At 49.1% G+C, this 25,118-nt stretch overlaps 1 protein-coding gene across 1 annotated transcript in view; it reads right to left on the bottom strand.

Annotated features, from left to right (window-relative positions):
• LOC134928127 (acetyl-coenzyme A synthetase, cytoplasmic-like) overlaps positions 1-25,118 on the bottom strand; it is a 159,566-nt gene that overhangs the window by 92,726 nt on the left and 41,722 nt on the right. The window contains exons 9-10 of the mRNA XM_063923485.1: positions 18,999-19,169; positions 18,184-18,317 (exon numbers count right to left, since the gene is read on the bottom strand). Of these exons, the coding sequence (XP_063779555.1) occupies positions 18,184-18,317; positions 18,999-19,169 (305 nt within the window). The remainder of the gene's footprint in view (positions 1-18,183; positions 18,318-18,998; positions 19,170-25,118) is intronic.

Below are 25,118 nucleotides of genomic sequence, written 5' to 3'. Positions count from 1 at the left end.
ACAGCACTTGTCTATTCACAACTGCTGGTTCCTACTGCAGTCAGTGTTTATCACCGGGAACTGAGACAGCCACTCTCTGACTGCCTGCTCCAACACCTATTTGGATGCCGATGCCAGAGGCGGCACACCAACTGTCTCTCCGTGTTCCTGGGTCCCACCACGGTTGACTTGCTTTGCTGGGCAGTAAGACAGTCACTGAAGGTTTGGATACCTACATCACCTGCCACCGTAATGTATTAAAGCCAGGCATTCATATCAGTTCCAGATGGGAGACATTGTTCTACTTTGAGACATATACATGTAACGGGATGTAGTTAATATCCCGGCGGTCAAAATACCGACGCTGTGATCCCGACCGCCGAGAATGCCGACAGCTGTGCCAAGCATATTCCCATTCGTGGGTGTCCCTGACACCCATAGAGTGGGAATAGAAGCTGTGGAGAGTGCAGCGAGCCACTGAGCCCACAGCGTGGCGACCGCAGCGAGCCCGCAAGGGGCTTTCCAGCACTCGACCTGCTGCCGAAATTTTGGTGTCCGGGATCCTGGGGTCAGTATTCTGACCCCCGGGAACCCGACCGTCGGGATTTCATTCACCAAACCGCATGTAACATACTTTGCACGGTTTTCGTCTGTCTTACCAGCCACTGCACCTCCCTCAGTTTTACTGTGGATATTATCTAACAATTTGACAATCTCTCACTGCTGCAACTTTGACATCCACCCATTACATGCTTTTTGTACTATGCTAGGTATTGATAATTTTATCTTTAGCTAGTTATTTCTAGGCCAGACTATAGTCTGTTCTCACTGTGTATTAGTGGGGGTATAGTGATTTGTTCACACCTTGAGGCAACCTTTTGTTGTGGGTGGAGTTTTCAGAGGGTGGGGGCTGCTATCAATTAACCCTGTATCCATGTCTGCATGGTTATTTAACTAGTATAGATCAATGCTGCAAGCATCTTTTGTTGCTAAGTATGTTAGTGCAAAGTATGATGATATAATCTATGGAGATATACGGAGATAAACAGGAGAAAACCAGAGGGACAGCAGGCTATCTCCCCCACCTCCACAAAAGAACTGCAACCAACAGACTACAGTGAGTTACCCATACCACTACCAGTAATGCCTGCAGCCTGCACAGCCTGGATACTGAACAACCTGTCTGATTAAGTAGCAGCCCTACTGCTTTCACACATTGCTCACACTCTCATTTACACAATCTACAACCACTGTGTATCCATCTCAGCCTTTCCGTTCCTAACATTGGCCCTCATTCCGAGTTGATCGGTCGCAAGGCGAATTTAGCAGAGTTACACACGCTAAGCCTACGCCTACTGGGAGTGTATCTTAGCTTCTTAAAATTGCGACCGATGTAATCGCAATATTGCGATTACAAACTACTGAGCAGTTTCTGAGTAACTTCAACCTTACTCTGCCTGTGCGATCAGTTCAGTGCTTGTCGTTCCTGGTTTGACGTCACAAACACACCCAGCGTTCGCCCAGACACTCCCCCGTTTCTCCAGCCACTCCTGCGTTTTTTCCGGAAACGGTAGCGTTTTCAACCACACGCCCATAAAACGCCGTGTTTCCGCCCAGTAACACCCATTTCCTGTCAATCACATTACGATCGCCGGAGCGATGAAAAAGCCGTGAGTAAAAATACTATCTTCATTGTTAAATTACTTGGCGCAGTCGCAGTGCGAATATTGCGCATGCGTACTAAGCGGATTTTCATTGCGATGCGATGAAAAATACCGACCGATCAACTCGGAATGAGGGCCATTATTTCTTAAAATTCTGTTTGCACTGTCTTTTGCTTACATTACAGCCCACATTCTCCTTGTTCATTCTATATTACACCTACACCATTCTATTCCCCTAAACACTACTGTACCAAATTATGGCTCCTCGATCCTGCCACATACCAATCCTCACTGCCAGGTCTCACCCCCCAAATTCAAAATCACCCACAAACACTCAGAACCCAGCCAACCTTATCCCTATCTCCCCTGTCCCCTCCCTTCCTTTCTCCTGTGCACTCTGGAATGCTAGATCAATCTGCAACAAGCTGCCAACTATCCATGACCTCTTCATCTCCCACTCTTTTCACCTTCTCGCCATCACTGAAACCTGGCTCTCCTCCTCTGACACCACCTCCCCTGCTGCCCTCTCCTACGGAGGCCTCTCCTTCACCCACACAGTCAGAACTGATGGTCGCCAGGGTGGAGGCGTAGGCGTCCTTCTCTCCCCTAACTGCACCTTTCGTGTCATCCCACCTGAGCCCTCTCTCACCTTCTCCACCTTCGAGGTCCACACTATCCGCCTCTTCTACCCCATTCACCTCCTTGTGGCAGTGATCTACCGCCCCCCTGGCCACTGTTCACCTTTCCTTGACAACTTTGCTGCCTGGCTTCCCCACTTTCTCTCCTCCGACCTCCCCTCTGTCATCCTCGGAGACTTTAATATCCCTATTGACATCACTAATGCCGCTTCCACTAATCTTCTCGCCCTTTCCACCTCCTTTGGACTTTCTCAATGGACCTCCACCGCTACTCACAATCTCGGCCACTCCCTCGACCTTGTCTTCACCCACCGATGTGATCTCTCTGATTTCTCAAACTCTCCCTTCCCTCTCTCTGACCACCATCTGCTTTCCTTCACCCTCTCTTTCTCCCTCCTCCTCTCCACGCCCAGACCCACCACCACCAGACGCAATCTCGGGTCTCTCAACCCCACTTTCATGTCCTCCCTCGAGACTTTCCTCTCTCCTCTTTCCACTATGACTTGTCCCAACCAGGCAGCCACCTTCTATAACTCTTCCCTAACCGCTGCTCTTGACTCTGTGGCCCCCCTCTCCTCTGTCCCCCTCCGCCGCTCCAAACCCCAACCCTGGCACACCAAACTAACACGTTTCTTACAAAAATGCTCACACTCCGCTGAACGCTCCTGGAGGAGATCTCACTCTCTGGCGGACTTCCTCCATTTCAAGTTTATTCTCTCCTCCTACAGCTCTGCTCTTTCCCTCGCCAAGCAATCCTTTTTCCAAGCACTCATCTCTTCTCAGTCCTCCTGTCCACGCCGTCTCTTTGAAACTTTCAACACTCTCCTTCGCCCCCCTCCTCCTCCCCTCCCATCCTCCCTCACTGCCACTGACTTTGCCTCCTTCTTCATCTCCAAAATTGAGGATATCCGACACGACATCTCCCGCCGTCACCCCTCTGCTACCCCCCTGCCCCCTTTATCCCTCCCCTCCATCTATCCCACCCTGTCCTCCTTCCATCCCACTTCAGAAAAGGAAGTCCACTCCCTCATCTTATCCTCACCCCCCCACCACCTGCCCCCTGGACCCCCTTCCCTCCCGTCTTCTCCACTCCCTCTCCCCCACTGCCTGCTCCCACCTTGCTCACCTCTTTAACCTGTCCCTCTCCACCGGCATCTTCCCCTCACCATTCAAACATGCTCTGGTCTCGCCTATTCTCAAAAAACCCAACCTCGACCCCTCATCACCCACTAACTACCGCCCCATCTCTCTTCTCCCTTTCGCCTCCAAATTACTTGAACGACTAGTCTACAGCCGTCTCACAAGCTACCTCTCTGACAACTCCATCCTCGATCCACTACAATCTGGCTTTCGCCCACTCCACTCAACTGAGACTGCCTTGGTGAAAGTCACCAATGACCTGCTTTCGGCCAAATCCAGGGGCCACTTCTCTCTGCTCATCCTTCTGGACCTCTCTGCTGCCTTTGACATCGTAGATCATCCTCTCCTCCTCGGCACACTCCAAAACGCTGGCCTCTCTAGCACTGTCCTTGACTGGTTTTCTTCTTACCTCACTAACCGCTCCTTCTCTGTGTCTGCCTCAAGCACCACCTCACACCCTTCCATCCTTCCTGTTGGTGTCCCTCAGGGTTCTGTCCTTGGACCCCTTCTGTTCTCCCTGTATACCTCTTCCCTGGGTGCGCTCATTAACTCATTTGGCCTTCAATACCACCTCTATGCTGATGACACACAACTCTACCTCTCATCTCCTGATCTGTCCCCCTCTGTCCTCTCTCAGGTTTCCAGCTGCCTCTCTGCAATCTCCTCCTGGATGTCTGAACGCTCTCTAAAGCTCAACATGGACAAAACGGAACTCATCATCTTCCCCCCATCCAGAGCAACACCCCCGACCAATATCTCCATCATTGTTGACAACACCACCATCTCCCCCGTTCCCCAACTCCGCTGCCTGGGCGTCACTCTTGACTCCTCCCTCTCCTTTTCACCCCACACCCAAGCTCTGGCACAATCCTGTCGTTTCCAGCTACGCAACATTGCTCGTATCAGGCCATATCTCTCCCAGAGTGCAACTAAACTCATCATCCACTCACTGGTCATCTCACGACTTGACTACTGCAATGTCCTCCTCACTGGCCTCGCTTGCTCCCATCTCGCTCCCCTCCAATCTGTCCTGAACTCCGCAGCTAGGCTTATCTTCCTCTCCCGCCGCACCACATCTGCCACTCCCCTTCAACAAAATCTACACTGGCTCCCATTCCCCTACAGAATCCTCTTCAAACTCCTCACCCTCACATACAAGGCCATCTCTAATTCCACTGCTCCCTACATCTCCGACCTCTTTTCCATTCATACTCCCTCCCGCCCCCTACGGTCGACTAATGACCGTCGCCTCTCCACCGCCCTGGTCACTGCTTCCCATGCACGAGTTCAGGATTTTGCCCGTGCTGCACCCCTTCAGTGGAACGCACTCCCCCGCTCCATTAGACTCTCCCCAACCTTGCAAAGCTTCAAACGGGCACTAAAAACATACCTATTCATCAAAGCATATCCTCCCGATGCATAACCCAGTGCTTAAGCCGCGCCTCCACCCCCCTGCCTCATGCCGTGAACATCTCAGCTTTGCTTGCATACTGCCATCAGGCTACCTTCCACTAGCCTGCACCTCTTGTCATCTGTCTGTCGCCCCTCCCCAATAGATTGTTAGCTCTTCAGAGCAGGGCCCTCTTTCCTCTTGTTATCTAAGCCCTCGTCTCAACACATTTCACTCACAGCTCTCCCCTACTCAACAACCATCTTTATCCTGCTAGTAAAGGCTCATCTCCATCTATGGCCACCAGCCTCTAGTAGTACGATGATCACTCCCTCAATACTTACATCTTAGCTGTATTATGTCTTGAGAATGTGTGGTGCTCTGTTACCTGTACTCTATTTCTGTTATTTATTTACTGTAATGCAATGTTTTGTCCCCTGTACTGTCCTTTGTACGGCGCTGCGAAACACATGTGGCGCCTTATAAATAAAATGTAATAATAATAATAATTTAGGAGAGCTTCTGGATGTAATCTTTGGAGGAGAAACTGCCTATACTGGAGCTGCTATTAATGCTTCTAATCTCTATTCTCTGGGTATTTATGTACAGCAAATTGTTTTGGGATGCTATACTTCTTTTCGTAAACAAGACTATTTTATATATACAGGTTGAGTATCCCATATCCAAATATTCCGAAATACGGAATATTCCGAAATACGGAATTTTTGGAGTGAGAGTGAGATAGTGAAACCTTTGTTTTTTGATGACTCAATGTACACAAACTTTGTTTAATACACAAAGTTATTAAAATAAGAATTTACTCACCGGTAAATCTATTTCTCGTAGTCCGTAGTGGATGCTGGGACTCCGTAAGGACCATGGGGAATAGCGGCTCCGCAGGAGACTGGGCACAACTAAAGAAAGCTTTAGGACTACCTGGTGTGCACTGGCTCCTCCCACTATGACCCTCCTCCAGACCTCAGTTAGGATACTGTGCCCGGAAGAGCTGACACAATAAGGAAGGATTTTGAATCCCGGGTAAGACTCATACCAGCCACACCAATCACACCGTATAACTCGTGATACTATACCCAGTTAACAGTATGAAATATAACTGAGCCTCTCAACAGATGGCTCAACAATAACCCTTTAGTTAGGCAATAACTATAAACAAGTATTGCAGACAATCCGCACTTGGGATGGGCGCCCAGCATCCACTACGGACTACGAGAAATAGAATTATTGGTAAGTAAATTCTTATTTTCTCTGACGTCCTAAGTGGATGCTGGGGACTCCGTCAGGACCATGGGGATTATACCAAAGCTCCCAAACGGGCGGGAGAGTGCGGATGACTCTGCAGCACCGAACGAGAGAACTCCAGGTCCTCCTCAGCCAGGGTATCAAATTTGTAGAATTTTGCAAACGTGTTTTCCCCTGACCAAGTAGCAGCTCGGCAAAGTTGTAAAGCCGAGACCCCTCGGGCAGCCTCCCAAGATGAGCCCATCTTCCTTGTGGATTGGGCATTTACAGATTTTGGCTGTGGCAGGCCTGCCACAGAATGTGCGAGCTGAATTGTACTACAAATTCAACGAGCAATCGTCTGCTTAGAAGCAGGAGCACCCAGCTTGTTGGGTGCATAAAGTATAAACAGCGAGTCAGACTTTCTGACTCCAGACGTCCTGGAACATATATTTTCAGGGCCCTGACAACGTCTAGCAACTTGGAGTCCTCCAAGCCCCTAGTATCCGCAGGTACCACAATAGGTTGGTTCAGGTGAAACGCTGACACCACCTTAGGAAGAAACTGGGGACGAGTCCGCAGTTCTGCCCTGTCCGAATGGAAAATCAGATATGGGCTTTTGTAAGACAAAGCCACCAATTCTGACACTCACCTGGCCGAGGCCAGGGCCAACCGCATGGTCACTTTCCATGTGAGATATTTAAAATCCACAGATTTGAGCGGTTCAAACCAATGTGATTTGAGGAATCCCAACACTACGTTGTGATCCCACGGTGCCACTGGAGGCACAAAAGGGGCTGTATATGCAATACTCCCTTAACAAACGTCTGGACTTCAGGAACTGAAGCCAATTCTTTCTGGAAGAAAATCGACAGGGCCGAAATCTGAACCTTAATGGACCCCAATTTGAGGCCCATAGACACTCCTGTCTTCAGGAAATGCAGGAATCGACCGAGTTAAAATTCCTCCGTGGGGGCCCTCCTGGCCTCACACCACGCAACAATTTTTCGCCAAATACGGTGATAATGTTGTGCGGTCCCCTCCTTTCTGGCTTTGATCAGGATAGGAATGACTTCCTCCGGAATGCCTTTTTCCTTCAGGATCCGGCGTTCAACCGCCATCCGTCAAACGCAGCCGCGGTAAGTCTTGGAACAGACAGGGTCCCTGCTGAAGCAGGTCCCTTCTTAGCGGCAGAGGCCATGAGTCCTCTGTGAGCATCTCTTGAAGTTCCGGGTACCAAGTCCTTCTTGGCCAATCCAGAGCCACGAGTATAGTTCTTACTCCTCTCCGTCTTATAATTCTCAGTACCTTGTGTATGAGAGGCAGAGGAGGGAACACATACACTGACTGGTACACCCACGGTGTTACCAGAGCGTCCACAGCTATTGCCTGAGGGTCTCTTGACCTGGCGCAATACCTGTCCAGTTTTTTGTTCAGGCGGGACGCCATCATGTCCACCTTTGGTCTTTCCCAATGGTTCACAATCATGTGGAAGACTTCCCGATGAAGTCCCCACTCTCCCGGGCGTCGGAATGAACACTGCTGACAGTGCTATCACCTGATTTTCCGCCCAGCGAAGAATCCTTGCAGTTTCTGCTATTGCCCTTCTGCTTCTTGTGCCGCCCTGTCTGTTTACGTGGGCGACTGCCGTGATGTTGTCCCACTGGATCAATACCGGCTGACCTTGAAGCAGAGGTCTTGCTAAGCTTAGAGCATTGTAACTTGCCCTTAGCTCCAGTATATTTATGTGGAGATAATTCTCCAGACTTGATCACACTCCCTGGAAATTTTTTCCCTGTGTGACTGCTCCCCAGCCTCTCAGGCTGGCATCCCTGGTCACCAGGACCCTTCCTGAATGCCGAATCTGCGGCCCATTAGTAGATGAGTACTTTGCAGCCACCGCAGAAGAAACACCCTTGTCCTTGGAGACAGGGTTATCCGCTGATGCATCTGAAGATGCGATCCGGACCATTTTTCCAGCAGATCCCACTGAAAAGTTCTTGCGTGAAAACTGCCGAATGGAATCGCTTCGTAAGAAGCCCCCATTTTACCCAGGACCCTTGTGCAATGATGCACTGACACTTTTCCTGGTTTTAGGAGGTTCCTGACTAGCTCGGATAACTCCCTGGCTTTCTTCTCCGGGAGAAACACCCTTTTCTGGACTGTGTCCAGAATCATCCCTAGGAACAGCCGATGTGTCGTCGGAAACAACTGCGGTTTTGGAATATTTAGAATCCACCCGTGCTGTCGTAGAACTACTTGAGATAGTGCTACTCCGACCTCCAACTGTTCTCTGGACCTTGCTCTTATCAGGAGGTCGTCTATTTTCTTTGAAGAAGAATCATCATTTCGGCCATTACCTTGGTAAAGACCCGGGGTGCCGTGGACAATCCAAACGGCAGCGTCTGAAACTGATAGTGACAGTTCTGTACCACGAACCTGAGGTACCCTTGGTGAGAAGGGCAAATTGGGACATGGAGGTAAGTATCCCTGATGTCCCGGGACACCCTATAGTCCCCTTCTTCCTGGTTCGCTATCACTGCTCTGAGTGACTCCATCTTGATTTGAACCTTTGTAAGTGTTCAAATATTTCAGATTTAGAATAGGTCTCACCGAGCCTTCTGGCTTCAGTACCACAACATAGTGTGGAATAATACCCCTTTCCTTGTTGTAGGAGGGGTACGTTGATTATCACCTGCTGGGAATACAGCTTGTGAATTGTTTCCAATACTGCCTCCCTGTCGGAGGGAGACGTTGGTAAAGCAGACTTCAGGAACCTGCGAGGGGGAAACGTCTCGACTTTCCAATCTGTACCCCTGGGATACTACTTGTAGGATCTAGGGGTCCTGTACGGCCCCAGCGTCATGCTGAGAAACTTGGCAGAAGCGGTGGAGGGCTTCTGTTCCTGGGAATGGGCTGCCTGCTGCAGTCTTCTTCCCTTTCCTCTATCCCTGGGCAGATATGACTCTTATGGGGACGAAAGGACTGAGGCTGAAAAGACGGTGTCTTTTTCTGCAGAGATGTGACTTAGGGTAAAAACGGTGGATTTTCCAGCAGTTGCCGTGGCCACCAGGTCCGATGGACCGACCCCAAATAACTCCTCCCCTTTATACGGCAATACTTCTTTGTGCCGTTTGGAATCTGCATCACCTGACCACTGTCGTGTCCATAAACATCTTCTGGCAGATATGGACATCGCACTTACTCTTGATGCCAGAGTGCAAATATCCCTCTGTGCATCTCGCATATATAGAAATGCATCCTTTAAATGCTCTATAGTCAATAAAATACTGTCCCTGTCAAGGGTATCAATATTTTTAGTCAGGGAATCCGATCAAGCCACCCCAGCTCTGCACATCCAGGCTGAGGCGATCGCTGGTCGCAGTATAACACCAGTATGTGTGTATATACTTCTTAGGATATTTTTCTTGAGGACGGCCCTATCTGGAGACGGTACCGCCACTTGTTTTGATAAGCGTGCGAGCGCCTTATCCACCCTAAGGGGTGTTTCCCAACGCGCCCTAACTTCTGGCGGGAAAGGGTATACCGCCAATAATTTTCTATCGGGGGAAACCCACGCATCATCACACACTTCATTTAATTTATCTGATTCAGGAAAAACTACAGGTAGTTTTTTCACACCCCACATAATACCCTTTTTTGTGGTACTTGTAGTATCAGAAATATGTAACACCTCCTTCATTGCCCTTAACAAGTAACGTGTGGCTCTAAAGGAAAATACGTTTGTTTCTTCACCGTCGACACTGAAATCAGTGTCCGTGTCTGTGTCGACCGACTGAGGTAAATGGGCGTTTTAAAGCCCCTGACGGTGTTTGAGACGCCTGGACAGGTACTATTTTGTTTGCCGGCCGTCTCTGTTGACATTATCACGTAATTCCTTGAATAAGCCATCCATTCCGGTGTCGACTCCCTAGAGAGTGACATCACCATTACAGGCAATTGCTCCGCCTCCTCACCAACATCGTCCTCATACATGTCGACACACACGTACCGACACACAGCACACACACAGGGAATGCTCTGATAGAGGACAGGACCCCACTAGCCCTTTGGGGAGACAGAGGGAGAGTTTGCCAGCACACACCAAAAACGCTATAATTATACAGGGACAACCTTTATATAAGTGTTTTTCCCTTATAGCATTTTAATATATATAGTCATATCGCCAAATAAGTGCCCCCCCTCTCTGTTTTAACTCTGTTTCTGTAGTGCAGTGCAGGGGAGAGCCTGGGAGCCTTCCCACCAGCATTTCTGTGAGGGAAAATGGCGCTGTGTGCTGAGGAGAATAGGCCCCGCCCCCTTTTCGGCGGGCTTCTTCTCCCGTTTTTCTGAGACCTGGCAGGGGTTAAATACATCCATATAGCCCCCAGGGGCTATATGTGATGTATTTTTAGCCAGAATAAGGTACTATCATTGCTGCCCAGGGCGCCCCCCCCAGCGCCCTGCACCCTCAGTGACCGCTGCTATGAAGTGTGCTGACAACAATGGCGCACAGCTGCAGTGCTGTGCGCTACCTTATGAAGACTGAAAAGTCTTCTGCCGCCGATTTCTGGACCTCTTCATTTTTCGGCATCTGCAAGGGGGTCGGCGGCGCGGCTCCGGGACGAACCCCAGGGTGAGACCTGTGTTCCGACTCCCTCTGGAGCTAATGGTGTCCAGTAGCCTAAGAAGCCAATCCATCCTGCACGCAGGTGAGTTCACTTCTCTCCCCTAAGTCCCTCGATGCAGTGAGCCTGTTGCCAGCAGGACTCACTGAAAATAAAAAACCTAACAAAACTTTTACTCTAAGCAGCTCTTTAGGAGAGCCACCTAGATTGCACCCTTCTCGGCCGGGCACAAAATCTAACTGAGGCTTGGAGGAGGGTCATAGGGGGAGGAGCCAGTGCACACCACCTGATCCTAAAAGCTTTTACTTTTGTGCCCTGTCTCCTGCGGAGCCGCTAATCCCCATGGTCCTGACGGAGTCCCCAGCATCCACTTAGGACGTCAGAGAAATACAGATAAGGGCTTTTGTATGACAAAGCCGCCAATTCTGATACACGCCTGGCCGACGCCAAGGCCCACAGCATGACCACTTTCCACGTGAGGTATTGTAGCTCCACGGATTTAAGTGGCTCAACCCAATGCGACTTCAGGAAATCCAACACCACGTTGAGATCCCACGGTGCCACTGGAGGCACAAACGGGGGCTGACTATGCAGCACTCCCTTAACAAAAGTCTGAACTTCAGGCAGTGAAGCCAGTTCTATTTTGGAAGAAAATCGATAGAGCCGAAATCTGGACCTTAATGGAACCCAATTTTAGGCCCATAGTCACCTCTGACTGTAGGAAGTGCAGAAATCGACCTAGCTGAAATTCCTCCTTTGGGGCCTTCCTGGCCTCACAGCACGCAACATATTTCCGCCATATGCGGTGATAATGGTTTGCGTTCACTTCTTTCCTAGCTTTAAATAGCGTAGGGATAACTTCCTCCGGAATGCCCTTTTCCTTCAGGATCCGGCGTTCAACCGCCATGCCGTCAAACGCAGCCGCGGTACGTCTTGGAACAGACAGGCCCCCTGCTGCAGCAGGTCCTGTCTGAGCGGCAGAGGCCATGGGTCCTCTGAGATCATTTCTTGGAGTACTGGGTACCAAGCTCTTCTTGGCCCACCCGGAACAATGAGTATAGTTCTTACTCCTCTCCTTCTTATTATTCTCATTACCCTGGGTAAGAGAGGCAGAGAAGGGAACACATACACCGACTGGTACACCCACGGTGTTACCAGAGCGTCCACAGCTATCGCCTGAGGGTCCCTTGACCTGGCGCAATATCTTTGTAGCTTTTTGTTGAGGCGGGACGCCATCATGTCCACCTGTGGCCTTTCCCAACGGTGTACCATCATTTGGAAGACTTCTGGATGAAGTCACCACTCTCCCGCGTGGAGGTCGTGTCTTCTGAGAAAGTCTGCTTCTCAGTTGTCCACTCCGGGAATGAACACTGCTGACAGTGCTAACACATGATTTTCCGCCCATCGGAGAATCCTTGTGGCTTCTGCCATCGCCATCCTGCTTCTTGTGCCGCCCTGTCGGTTTACATGAGCGACCGCCGTGATGTTGTCTGACTGGATCAGCACCGGCCGGTGTTGAAGCAGGGGTCTAGCCTGACTTAGGGCATTGTAAATGGCCCTTAGTTCCAGAATATTTATGTGTAGGGAAGTCTCCTGACTTTTCCATAGCCTTGGAAGTTTCTTCCCTGTGTGACTGCCCCCCAGCCTCGAAGGCTGGCATCCGTGGTCACCAGGACCCAGTCCTGTATGCCGAATCTGCGGCACCCTAGAAGATGAGCACTCTGCCGCCACCACAACAGCGACACCCTGGCCCTTGGAGACAGGGTTATCCGCCGATGCATCTGAAGATGCGACCCGGACCACTTGTCCAACAGATCCCACTGGAAGATCCTTGCATGGGACCTGGCGAATGGAATTTCTTCGTAAGAAGCTACCATCTTTCCCAGGGCTCGCGTGCATTGATGCACCGACACCTGTATTTGTATTAGGAGGTCTCTGTCTAGAGACGACAACTCCTTGGACTTCTCCTCCGGGAGAAACCCTTTTTATCCTGTTCTGTGTCCAGAACCATACCCAGGAACAGTAGACGCGTCGTAGGAACCAGCTGCGACTTTGGAATATTCAGAATCCAGCCGTGCTGTTGTAGCACTTCCCGATATAGTGCTACTCCGACGAACAACTGCTTCCTGGACCTCGCCTTTATAAGGAGATCGTCCAAGTACGGGATAATTATTTCGGCCATTACCTTGGTAAATACCTCGGTGCCGGGGACAGACCAACGGCAACGTCTGGAATTGGTAATGACAATCCTGTACCACAATTTTGAGGTACTCCTGGTGAAGAGGGTAAATAGGGACATGCAGGTAAGCATCCTTGATGTCCAGTGATACCATGAAATTCTCCAGGCTTGCAATAATCGCCCTGAGCGATTCCATTTTGAACTTGAACCTTCGTATATAAGTGTTCAAGGATTTCAATTTTAGAATGGGTCTCACCGAACCGTCTGGTTTCGGTACCACAACATTTTGGAATAGTAACCCCGGCCTTGATGAAGGAGGGGTACCTTGATTTCACCTGCTGGAAGTACAGCTTGTGAATTGCCGCCACTACTACCTTTCTCCGAGGGCAGCAGGCAAGGCTGATGTGAGGTAACGGCGAGGGGGAGTCGCCTCAAACTCCAGCCTGTATCCCTGTAATACTACTTGCAGAACCTAGGGATCCACCTGTGGGCAAGCCCACCGGTCCCTGAAGTTCCCGAGACGCACCCCGACCGCACCTGGCTCCACCTGTGGAGCCCCAGCGTCATGCGGTGGACTCAGAGGAAGCGGGGGAAGATTTTTGATCCTGGGAACTGGCTGTCTGGTGCAGCTTTTTCCTTCTTCCCTTGTCTCTGTGCAGAAAGGAAGCGCCTTTGACCCGCTTCCTTTTCTGAAGCCGAAAGGACTGTACCTGAAAATACGGTGCTTTCTTAGGCTTTTGTGAGGAAACCTGAGGTAAAAAAATTTCTTCCCAGCTGTTGCTGTGGATACGAGGTCCCAGAGACCATCCCCAAACAATTCCTCACCCTTATAAGGCAGAATCTCCATGTGCCTTTTAAAGGCAGCATCACCTGTCCACTGCCGGGTTTCTAATACCCTCCTGGCAGAATGGACATTGCATTAATTCTGGATGCCAGCCGGCAAATATCCCTCTGTGCATCCTTCATATATAAGACGACGTCTTTAATATGCTCTATGTTAGCAAAATATTATCCCTGTCTAGGGTATTAATATTATCTGACAGGGTATCAGACCACGCTGCAGCAGCACTATTTATGCCGAGGCAATTGCAGGTCTCAGTATAGAACCTGAGTGTGTATATACAGACTTCAGGATAGCCTCCTGCTTTTTATCAGCAGGCTCCTTCAAGGTGGCCGTATCCTAAGACGGCAGTGCCACCTTTTTTGACAAACGTGTGAGCGCCTTATCCACCCTAGGGGATATCTCCCAACGTGACCTATCCTCTGGCGGGAAAGGGTACGCCATCAGTAACTTTTTAGAAATTACCAGTTTCTTATCGGGGGAACCCACGCTTCTTTACACACTTCATTCACTCATCTGATGGGGGAACAAAACACTGGCTGCTTTTTCTCCCCAAAAATAAAACCCCTTTTATGTGGTACTTGGGTTCATGTCAGAAATGTGTAACACATTTTTCATTGCCGAGATCATGTAACGGATGTTCCTAGTGGATTGTGTATATATCTCAACCTCGTCGACACTGGAGTCAGACTCCGTGTCGACATCTGTGTCTGCCATCTGAGGTAACGGGCGTTTTTTAAACCCCTGATGGCCTTTGAGACGCCTGGGCAGGCGCGGGCTGAGAAGCCGGCTGTCCCACAGCTGTTACGTCATCCAGCCTTTTATGTAAGGAGTTGACATTGTCGGTTAATACCTTCCACCTATCCATCCACTCTGGTGTCGGCCCCACAGGGGGCGACATCCCATTTATCGGCCTCTGCTCCGCCTCCACGTAACCTTCCTCATCCAACATGTTGACACAGCCGTACCGACACACCGCACACACACAGGGAATGCTCTGACTGAGGACAGGACCCCACAAAGTCCTTTGGGGAGACAGAGAGAGAGTATGCCAGCACACACCAGAGCGCTATATAATGCAGGGATTAACACTATAACTGAGTGATTTTTCCCCCAATAGCTGCTTGTATACATATATTGCGCCTAAATTTAGTGCCCCCCCTCTCTTTTTAACCCTTTGAGCCTGAAAACTACAGGGGAGAGCCTGGGGAGCTGTCTTCCAGCTGCACTGTGAAGAAAAAATGGCGCCAGTGTGCTGAGGGAGATAGCCCCTTTTTCGGCGGACTTTTCTCCCGCTTTTTTATGGATTCTGGCAGGGGTAATTTATCACATATATAGCCCTGGGACTATATATTGTGATGATTTGCCAGCCAAGGTGTCTTATATTGCCCTCAGGGCGCCCCCCTCCAGCGCCCTGCACCCATCAGTGACCGGAGTGTGAGGTGTGCATGAGGAGCAATGGCGCACAGCTGCAGTGCTGTGCGCTACCTTGTTGAAGACAGAAGTCTTCTGCCGCCGATTTTCCGGAACACTTCTTGCTTCTGGCTCTGTAAGGGGGCCGGCGGCGCGGCTCCGGGAACGAACACCAAGGTCGGGTCCTGCGGTCGATCCCTCTGGAGCTAATGGTGTCCAGTAGCCTAAGAAGCCCAAACTACCACCTGTTAGGTAGGTTCGCTTCTTCTCCCCTTAGTCCCTCGCTGCAGTGAGTCTGTTGCCAGCAGATCTCACTGTAAAATAAAAAACCTAAATATACTTTCTTTCTAGGAGCTCAGGAGAGCCCCTAGTGTGCATCCAGCTCAGCCGGGCACAAGATTCTAACTGAGGTCTGGAGGAGGGTCATAGTGGGAGGAGCCAGTGCACACCAGGTAGTCCTAAAGCTTTCTTTAGTTGTGCCCAGTCTCCTGCGGAGCCGCTATTCCCCATGGTCCTTACGGAGTCCCAGCATCTACTTAGGACGTTAGAGAAAAATATTGTATTAAATGACCTTCAGGCTGTGTGTATAAGGTGTATATGAAACATAAATGAATTGTGTGAATGTAGACACACCTTGTTTAATGCACAAAGGCCCTCATTCCGAGTCGTTCGCTCGGTATTTTTCAACGCATCGCAGTGAAATTCCGCTTAGTACGCATGCGCAATATTCGCACTGCGACTGCGCCAAGTAATTTTACAATGGAGATAGTATTTTTACTCACTGCTTTTTCATCGCTCCGGCGATCGTAGTGTGATTGACAGGAAATGGGTGTTACTGGGCGGAAACAGGCCGTTTTATGGGCGTGCGGGAAAAAACGCTACCGTTTCCGGAAAAAACGCAGGAGTGGCCGGGGAAACGGAGGAGTGTCTGGGCGAACGCTGGGTGTGTTTGTGACGTCAAACCAGGAACGACAAGCACTGAACTGATCGCAGATGCCGAGTAAGTGTGGAGCTACTCTGAAACTGCTAAGTAGTTTGTAATCGCAATATTGCGAATACATCGTTCGCAATTTTAAGATGCTAAGATACACTCCCAGTAGGCGGCGGCTTAGCGTGAGCAACTCTGCTAAAATCGCCTTGCGAACGATCAACTCGGAATGAGGGCCAAAGTTACAAAAAATATTGGCTACAATTACCTTCAGGCTGTGTGTATAAGGTGTATATGTAACATAAATGCATTCTATGCTTAGACTTAGGTCCCATCACCATGATATCTCATTGTGGTATGCAATTATTCCAAAATACGGAAAAATCCGATATCCAAAATACTTCTTCTGGTCCCAAGCATTTTGGATAAGGGATACTCAACCTGTACTAACAATACTATATCACTTTATTATATAGTGTTTGCCAATGCGGCATAAGACAGCAGATTGTAACCAATTCATATATTTTATCTAATTGTGGATTTATGTCTACAGTATGTACTGTACGTGTGTGTGTTTATGTTATGTGTAGTAAATTTATATTTATGTTTCAAGAGAAGCCATGTTTGTGGAATATATCTGTGAACAGATTGTACTTTATTTTATTCTTCAATGGTGCGATCTACCTTTTTTCAGTTGTTTAGCCTTTTCTTGACCAATTGGCAAGCAGTCATTAATATTTGCTGCAGGTGAGTTTTTCAGATATTTTCATGCAATTCTCAGCACTGTTCGTTTTATCTTGTACATAAAAAGGCCGATGCAACTGCGGCATGTGTGCATCTGCGCCCAACTCAGAGTCCGCCGCTAAGAGACTTGTTTCCTTCCACAGCATGTCAGGTTTAGCTTTACAGAACCCAGAAACACCTATTAATCAGGCCTCTCCTGTCACTATTAGTAAAATAGGTTGTATTGGTAAACTTTCTGATTTTGGGGGTCATTCAGAGTTGATCGCTCGCTAGCTATTTTTTTCAGTGCTGCGAACAGATAGTCGCTGCCTATAGGGGAGTGTATTTTTGCTTTGCAAGCGTGCGATCGCATGTGCAGCCAAGCACTACAAAAAAGTTTTGTGCAGTTTCTGAGTAGGTCTGAACGTACTCACTTCAGCCTGTCTGGTCCCGGAAATTGGCATCAGACACCCGTCCTGCATTTTCCAAAACACTCCAAGAAAACGGTCAGTTGACACCCATAAACGCCTTCTTCCTGTCAATCTCTTTGCGATCGGCTGTGCGAATGGATTCTTTGTTAAATCCAACGCTCCACTTTGTACCCGTACGACGCGCCTGCACATTGCGGTGCATATGTATGCGCAGTAGTGACCTGATCGCTGTGCTGCGAAAAACGGCAGAGTGCAATCAGGTCGGACTGACCCCCTTTATTTTTCATGCATTTTTACCCACTTTCTCCATCAATATGTATGAATGAGACCAAGGTGCTTTTATACCTAAAAATATTCCCAGCCTTCCCAAATGTGCACTGTACGACAATCACATAGCAGAATCGTACATTGCATCCAATGGAAGACACAAGTTCACTGGTTTGCAAAAAGCACAAGAACTCTTACACTATGGGGGTCATTCCGAGTTGTTCGCTAGCATATTTCGGACACTGCGCAGCGATCAGGCAAAAAATCGGCACTTCTGCGTATGCGGCACAATGCGCACGCGCATCGTACTATTACAACGAACGATGTAGTTTCACACAAGGACTAACAAAGCTTTTCAGTCGCACTGCTGGCCGCAGAGTGATTGACAGGAAGAGGGCGTTTCTGGATGTCAACTGACCGTTTTTAGGGAGTGTTCAAAAAAACGCAGGCGTGTCAGGAAAAACGCAGACGTGGCTGGGCGAACGCAGGGCGTGTTTGTGACGTCAAAACAGGAACTAAATAGTCTGAAGTGATCGCAAGCGCTGAGTAGGTCTGGAGCTACTCTGAAACTGCACAAAAATTTTTGGTAGCCGCTCTGCGATCCTTTCGTTCGCACTTTTGCTAAGCTAACATACACTCCCAGTGGGCTGCGGCATAGCGTTTGCACGGCTGCTAAAAACTGCTAGCGAGCGAACAACTCGGAATGACCCCCTATGTACTCACTTCTGTATGACGTCATTTCCATATTTCATCAGCAATCGGATGGCAGTGGGTGCAGTGTAAAACTGGGTCACCTTGTACTTCTCAATGATCTCCCAAAATCTCCCCACATGTGGATAGGTCGGAATACCTTCAAACTTAAAAAGACAGAAAACACTGTAAATGCTAATGGGAAAATAGTCCGTCATTAATAACCTTTTTCTGGATATTTTAATAATCAACCAACTAACACCAGTCTGTTTCCACAGTGGCTTTTAGAGACTGGCAAAGCAAGATCTCCTGCTAATGGTACATCACTGAGGAACAGGTGTGAATACCAGCGATCCTCACACTTCCTCACTCCCCATGTACAATGCTGTGTGATAACAATGGGGTGCGTGTCCTCGCCAAAGCACTTACCACCCCTAATGCTGGTAATCCAGCACCAAGGCTGGCAAAGAGAGTCAGGTAGCAGTGGTGGAAATTACCAATTTATTTTATTACATATAATATATGTGTGTATGGGAAGTACTTTGTTCCATTAAAAGTAGAAGGTGAAACCTGCGTCCTGCCAAGTCTACGTGCATGGTGAGGATTGGGAATGAAAGTGCACCATTCTGCCTTTATAGGAATTTAGACATGTCACCCGTCTCTGGGAACTTCTGTTAATGATTTTTTATGTTGATGGTCTTTTATAGTAGATACTGGCAATGACTGGTGCAAGAACATTTTCATATTCAGCCATATAATGTCATATGCAAACACTCAGCAAAGTAGTACATGAAAGGCACATACCCCATGAACAAACCTCAAATAACTATGTAGGTTAGGCAACTTACCATCACACTTGTAGCACCATTGGCTAATGGGCCATAAGTTATGTAAGAATGACCAGTGATCCAACCAATGTCTGCTGTGCACCAATAAACATCATCTTCGTGGTAGTCAAAGACATACTTGAATGTTAGCGCAGTGTACAGTAGGTATCCTCCAACTGTGTGCAAAACGCCCTGAAGATAGCAGAGGTGCAAGAGAAAGCAACCGTAAGTACTTACATCAATATGGTGCGTAATCTATACGGTATGCTGGATGGTTACCGAGCCAAGATGGAGAGTCATTTTTTATATATATATATATATATATATATATATATATATAAAAAAGAAAGCAGAGCCAGCACCTCCTGATTGCTGCAAAAATCGTGTTTTTACTGTTTAAAACATCCAAGTTTCCATAGCATCATAACGTGCAAAAAATCCATGCAAAGAGGAGTACATAGCAGAGGATCACATAAATAATTGTATACTCATCATGCCAGGGTGGTCATAAATGCATAGAGGCATCCTCCTGCTAACAGAGTGGCAGTGAACCCGACAGCTGTTTCGGCGCCTCCATTGCGCCTTTGTCAAGGATTAACCTGCCAAACAATCACCAATTCGAACACCTTTACCCATAAAACACCAAATTGTAGTTCTTTAATGGCATTTCCTGTATACGTTACCATGACGACTGATTCCGTCTCGTCACTTCCGGTCTGGTAGAGTTTTTAAGTTTACGTTTGTGTCTATATATTTAGGGGCTCCGTTACGTCACTTCCTGTTCCTGTGTAAGTTAGTAGTGTAACAGCAGTGCAAAATCGTCACAATCAAAAGCAAACATCATTGCCCATTAGCCTGTCTCACTAACTTACACAGGAACAGGAAGTGACGTAACGGAGCCCGTTGCTAAGCAACAGGGATCAAGACCATCTAGATTGTCATCAAAACAGGAGTCATAGTGACGAAAGCACACTAACACACCACCTAAATATATAGACACAAACGTAAACTTAAAAACTCTACCAGATTCTCCCACAACCGCGCCTTCGAGACCGGAAGTGACGAGACGGAATCGGTCGTCGTGGTAACGTATACAGGAAATGCCATTAAAGAACTACAATTTGGTGTTTTATGGGTAAAGGTGTTAGAATTGGTGATTGTTTGGCAGGTTAAATCCTTGACAAAGGCACAATGGAGGCGCCGAAACAGCTGTCGGGTTCACTGCCACTCTGTTAGCAGGAGGATGCCTCTATGCATTTATGACCACCCTGGCATGATGAGTATACAATTATTTATGTGATCCTCTGCTATGTACTCTCTTTGCATGGATTTTTTGCACGTTATGATGCTATGGAAACTTGGATGTTTTAAACAGTAAAAACACGATTTCTCTAACGTCCTAGTGGATGCTGGGGACTCCGTAAGGACCATGGGGAATAGACGGGCTCCGCAGGAGACAGGGCACTCTAAGAAAGAATTAGGACTACTGGTGTGCACTGGCTCCTCCCTCTATGTCCCTCCTCTAGACCTCAGTTAGAATCTGTGCCCGGTCAGAGCTGGGTGCACTTTAGTGAGCTCTCCTGAGCTTGCTAATAAGAAAGTATTTTGTTAGGATTTTTTATTTTCAGAGAGATCTGCTGGCAACAGACTCTCTGCTACGTGGGACTGAGGGGAGAGAAGCAAACCTACTAACTGCGGATAGGTCGTACTTCTTAGGCTACTGGACACCATTAGCTCCAGAGGGATCGAACACAGGAACTCACCCTCGGTCGTCCGATCCCGGAGCCGCGCCGCCGTCCCCCTCGCAGAGCCAGAAGACAGAAGCCGGCGAGAGAAGCAAGAAGACTTCAAAATCGGCGGCAGAAGACTCCTGTCTTCATATGAGGTAGCGCACAGCACTGCAGCTGTGCGCCATTGCTCCCACATTAAACCCGCACACTCCGGTCACTGTAGGGTGCAGGGCGCAGGGGGGGGCGCCCTGGGCAGCAATTGAGTACCTCCTGGCATAATAGAGCATATATACAGCTGGGCACTGTATATATGCATGAGCCCCCGCCATTATTTTACACAAAATCGCGGGACAGAAGCCCGCCGCTGAGGGGGCGGGGCTTCTTCCTCAGCACTCACCAGCGCCATTTTCTCTCCACAGCTCCGCTGAGAGGAAGCTCCCCAATCTCTCCCCTGCAGAATCACGGTAGAAAGAGGGTAAAAAGAGAGGGGGGGCACAAAAATTTAGCGCAAAATCACTAATACAGCAGCTACTGGGTAAACACTAAGTTACTGTGTAATTCCTGGGTTATATAGCGCTGGGGTGTGTGCTGGCATACTCTCTCTCTGTCTCTCCAAAAGGCCTTGTGGGGGTTCTGTCCTCAAATAGAGCATCCCCTGTGTGTGTGGTGTGTCGGTACGATTGTGTCGACATGTTTGACGAGGAAGGCTATGTGGAAGCAGAGCAGGTGCAGATGAACGTGGGGTCGCCACCGACGGCGCCGACACCTGACTGGATGGATATGTGGAAGGTGTTAAATGATAATGTAAACTCCTTGCATAAAAGGTTGGATAAAGCTGAAGCCTTGGGACAGTCAGGGTCTCAACCCATGCCTGATCCTACAGCGCAGAGGCCGTCAGGGTCTCAGAAGCGCCCACTATCCCAGATTGTTGACACAGATATCGACACGGATTCTGACTCCAGTGTCGATGGCGATGATGCAAAGTTGCAGCCTAAAATGGCTAAAGCCATCCGCTACATGATTATAGCAATGAAGGATGTATTGCACATTTCAGAGGTAAACCCGGTCCCTGACAAGAGGGTTTATATGTTTGGGGAAAAAAGGCAAGAAGTGACTTTTCCCCTTCACATGAGTTAAATGAGTTATGTGAAAAAGCTTGGGATTCTCCTGATAGGAAAGTGCTGATTTCCAAACGGTTACTTATGGCGTATCCTTTCCCGCCAACGGACAGGTTACGCTGGGAATCCTCCCCTAGGGTAGACAAAGCTTTGACACGCTTATCTAAGAAGGTGGCCCTGCCGTCACAGGATACGGCCTCCCTAAAAGATCCTGCGGATAGGGAGCAGGAAGGTATCCTGAAGTCCGTTTATACACATTCAGGTACCCTACTGAGGCCGGCAATTGCGTCGGCCTGGATGTGTAGTGCTGTAGCAGCATGGACAGATACTCTGTCTGAAGAACTTGATACCTTGGACAAGGATACTATATTACTGACCCTGGGGCATATAAAAGACGCTGTCCTATATATGAGGGATGCCCAGAGAGACATTTGCCTACTGGGCTCTAGAATAAATGCAATGTCAATTTCTGCCAGAAGGGTCCTGTGGACTCGGCAATGGACAGGTGATGCCGACTCAAAAAAGCACATGGAGGTTTTACCTTATAAGGGTGAGGAATTGTTTGGGGACGGTCTCTCGGACCTAGTTTCCACAGCTACGGCTGGGAAGTCAAATTTTTTGCCATATATTCCCTCACAACCTAAGAAAGCACCGTATTACCAAATGCAGTCCTTTCGATCACAGAGGCAAGAAAGTCCGAGGTGCGTCTTTTCTTGCCAGAGGCAGGGGTAGAGGAAAGAAGCTGCACAATACAGCTAGTTCCCAGGAACAGAAGTCCTCCCCCGCTTCCACAAAATCCACCGCATGACGCTGGGGCTCCACAGGTGGAGCCAGGAGCGGTGGGGGCGCGTCTCCGAAATTTCAGCCACCAGTGGGTTCGCTCACAGGTGGATCCCTGGGCTATACAGATTGTGTCTCAGGGATACAAGCTGGAATTCGAAGTGATGCCCTCTCACCGTTACCTCAAATCGGCCCTGCCAGCTTCCCCCATAGAAAGGGAAGTAGTGTTAGCGGCAATTCACAAATTATATCTCCAGCAGGTGGTGGTACAGGTTCCCCTCCCTCAACAGGGAAGGGGTTACTATTCCACAATGTTTGTGGTTCCGAAACCGGACGGTTCGGTCAGACCCATATTGAATTTAAAATCCCTGAACATTTACCTGAAAAGGCTCAAGTTCCAGATGGAATCGCTGAGAGCGGTCATCGCAAGCCTGGAAGAGGGGGATTTTATGGTGTCTCTGGACATAAAGGATGCTTACCTGCATGTCCCCATTTATCCACCTCATCAGGAGTACCTCAGATTTGTGGTACAGGACTGTCATTACCAATTCCAGATGTTGCCGTTTGGTCTGTCCACGGCACCGAGAATATTTACCAAGGTAATGGCGGAAATGATGGTGCTCCTGCGAAAGCAAGGAGTCACAATTATCCCATACTTGGACGATCTCCTCATAAGGGCGAGGTCCAGAGAGCAGTTGCTGATCAGCGTAGCACATTCTCGGGAGGTGTTACAACAGCACGGCTGGATTCTGAATATTCCAAAGTCGCAGCTGATTCCTACGACGAGACTGCCCTTCCTGGGCATGATTCTGGACACAGACCAGAAGAAGGTGTTTCTCCCGGAGGAGAAGGCCCAGGAGCTCGTGACTCTGGTCAGAGACCTATTAAAACCAAAAGAGGTGTCGGTGCATCAATGCACGCGAGTCCTGGGAAAGATGGTGGCGTCATACGAAGCCATTCCCTTCGGCAGATTCCATGCGAGGAACTTTCAGTGGGATCTGTTGGACAAGTGGTCCGGATCGCATCTTCAGATGCATCGGCGGATCACCCTATCCCCCAGGGCCAGGGTGTCTCTTCTGTGGTGGCTGCAGAGTGCTCACCTTCTCGAGGGCCGCAGGTTCGGCATACAGGACTGGGTCCTGGTGACCACGGATGCAAGCCTCCGAGGGTGGGGGGCAGTCACTCAGGGAAGAAACTTCCAAGGGCTGTGGTCAAGTCAGGAGGCTTGTCTGCACATCAATATCCTGGAACTAAGGGCCATATACAACGCCCTGAGTCAAGCGGAGCCTCTGCTTCGCAACCAACCTGTGCTGATTCAATCAGACAACATCACCGCAGTGGCTTATGTAAACCGCCAGGGCGGCACAAGAAGCAGGGTGGCGATGGCAGAAGCCACCAGGATTCTTCGTTGGGCAGAGAATCACGTGCAAGCACTGTCAGCAGTGTTCATTCTGGGAGTGGACAACTGGGAAGCAGACTTCCTCAGCAGGCACGACCTCCACCCGGGAGGGTGGAGACTTCATCAAGAAGTCTTCACACAGATTACAAATCGATGGGAACTGCCACAGGTGGACATGATGGCGTCCCGCCTCAACAAAAAGCTACAAAAGTATTGCGCCAGGTCAAGAGACCCTCAGGCGATAGCTGTGGACGCACTAGTAACACTGTGGGTGTTCCAGTCGGTCTATGTGTTTCCTCCTCTTCCTCTCATACCCAAGGTGCTGATAATCGTAAGAAAAAGAGGAGCGAGAACAATACTCATTGTTCCGGATTGGCCAAGAAGGACTTGGTACCCGGAACTGCAAGAAATGCTCAAAGAGGACCCATGGCCTCTGCCTCTCAGACAGGATCTGTTGCAACAGGGGCCCTGTCTGTTCCAAGACTTACCGCGGCTGCGTTTGACGGCATGACGGTTGAACGACGGATCCTAGCGGAAAAAGGCATTCCGGACGAAGTTATTCCTACGCTGATAAAGGCTAGGAAGGACGTGACAGCAAAACATTATCACCGTATATGGCGAAAATATGTTGCTTGGTGTGAGGCCAGGAAGGCCCCTACAGATGAATTCCAGCTGGGCCGTTTCCTTCACTTCCTGCAGTCGGGAGTGACTATGGGCTTAAAATTAGGGTCCATAAAGGTCCAGATTTCGGCCCTATCCATTTTCTTTCAAAAGGAACTGGCTTCTCATCCTGAGGTTCAGACGTTTGTAAAGGGAGTGCTGCATATTCAGCCCCCTTTTGTGCCACCAGTGGCACCTTGGGATCTTAACATGGTGTTGAGTTTCCTGAAATCTCACTGGTTTGAGCCACTTAAGACCGTGGAGTTAAAGTATCTCACGTGGAAAGTGGTCATGCTATTGGCCTTAGCTTCGGCTAGGCGTGTGTCAGAATTGGCGGCTTTGTCATGTAAAAGCCCCTATCTGGTTTTCCATATGGACAGGGCAGAATTACGGACTCGTCCGCAGTTTCTGCCGAAGGTGGTGTCATCTTTTCATTTGAACCAACCTATTGTGG

The sequence above is a fragment of the Pseudophryne corroboree genome, chromosome 5 (assembly GCF_028390025.1).
Source record: "Pseudophryne corroboree isolate aPseCor3 chromosome 5, aPseCor3.hap2, whole genome shotgun sequence".
Classification (NCBI taxonomy): Eukaryota; Metazoa; Chordata; class Amphibia; order Anura; family Myobatrachidae; genus Pseudophryne; species Pseudophryne corroboree.
This window is presented reverse-complemented; position numbering and strand designations above follow the sequence as displayed.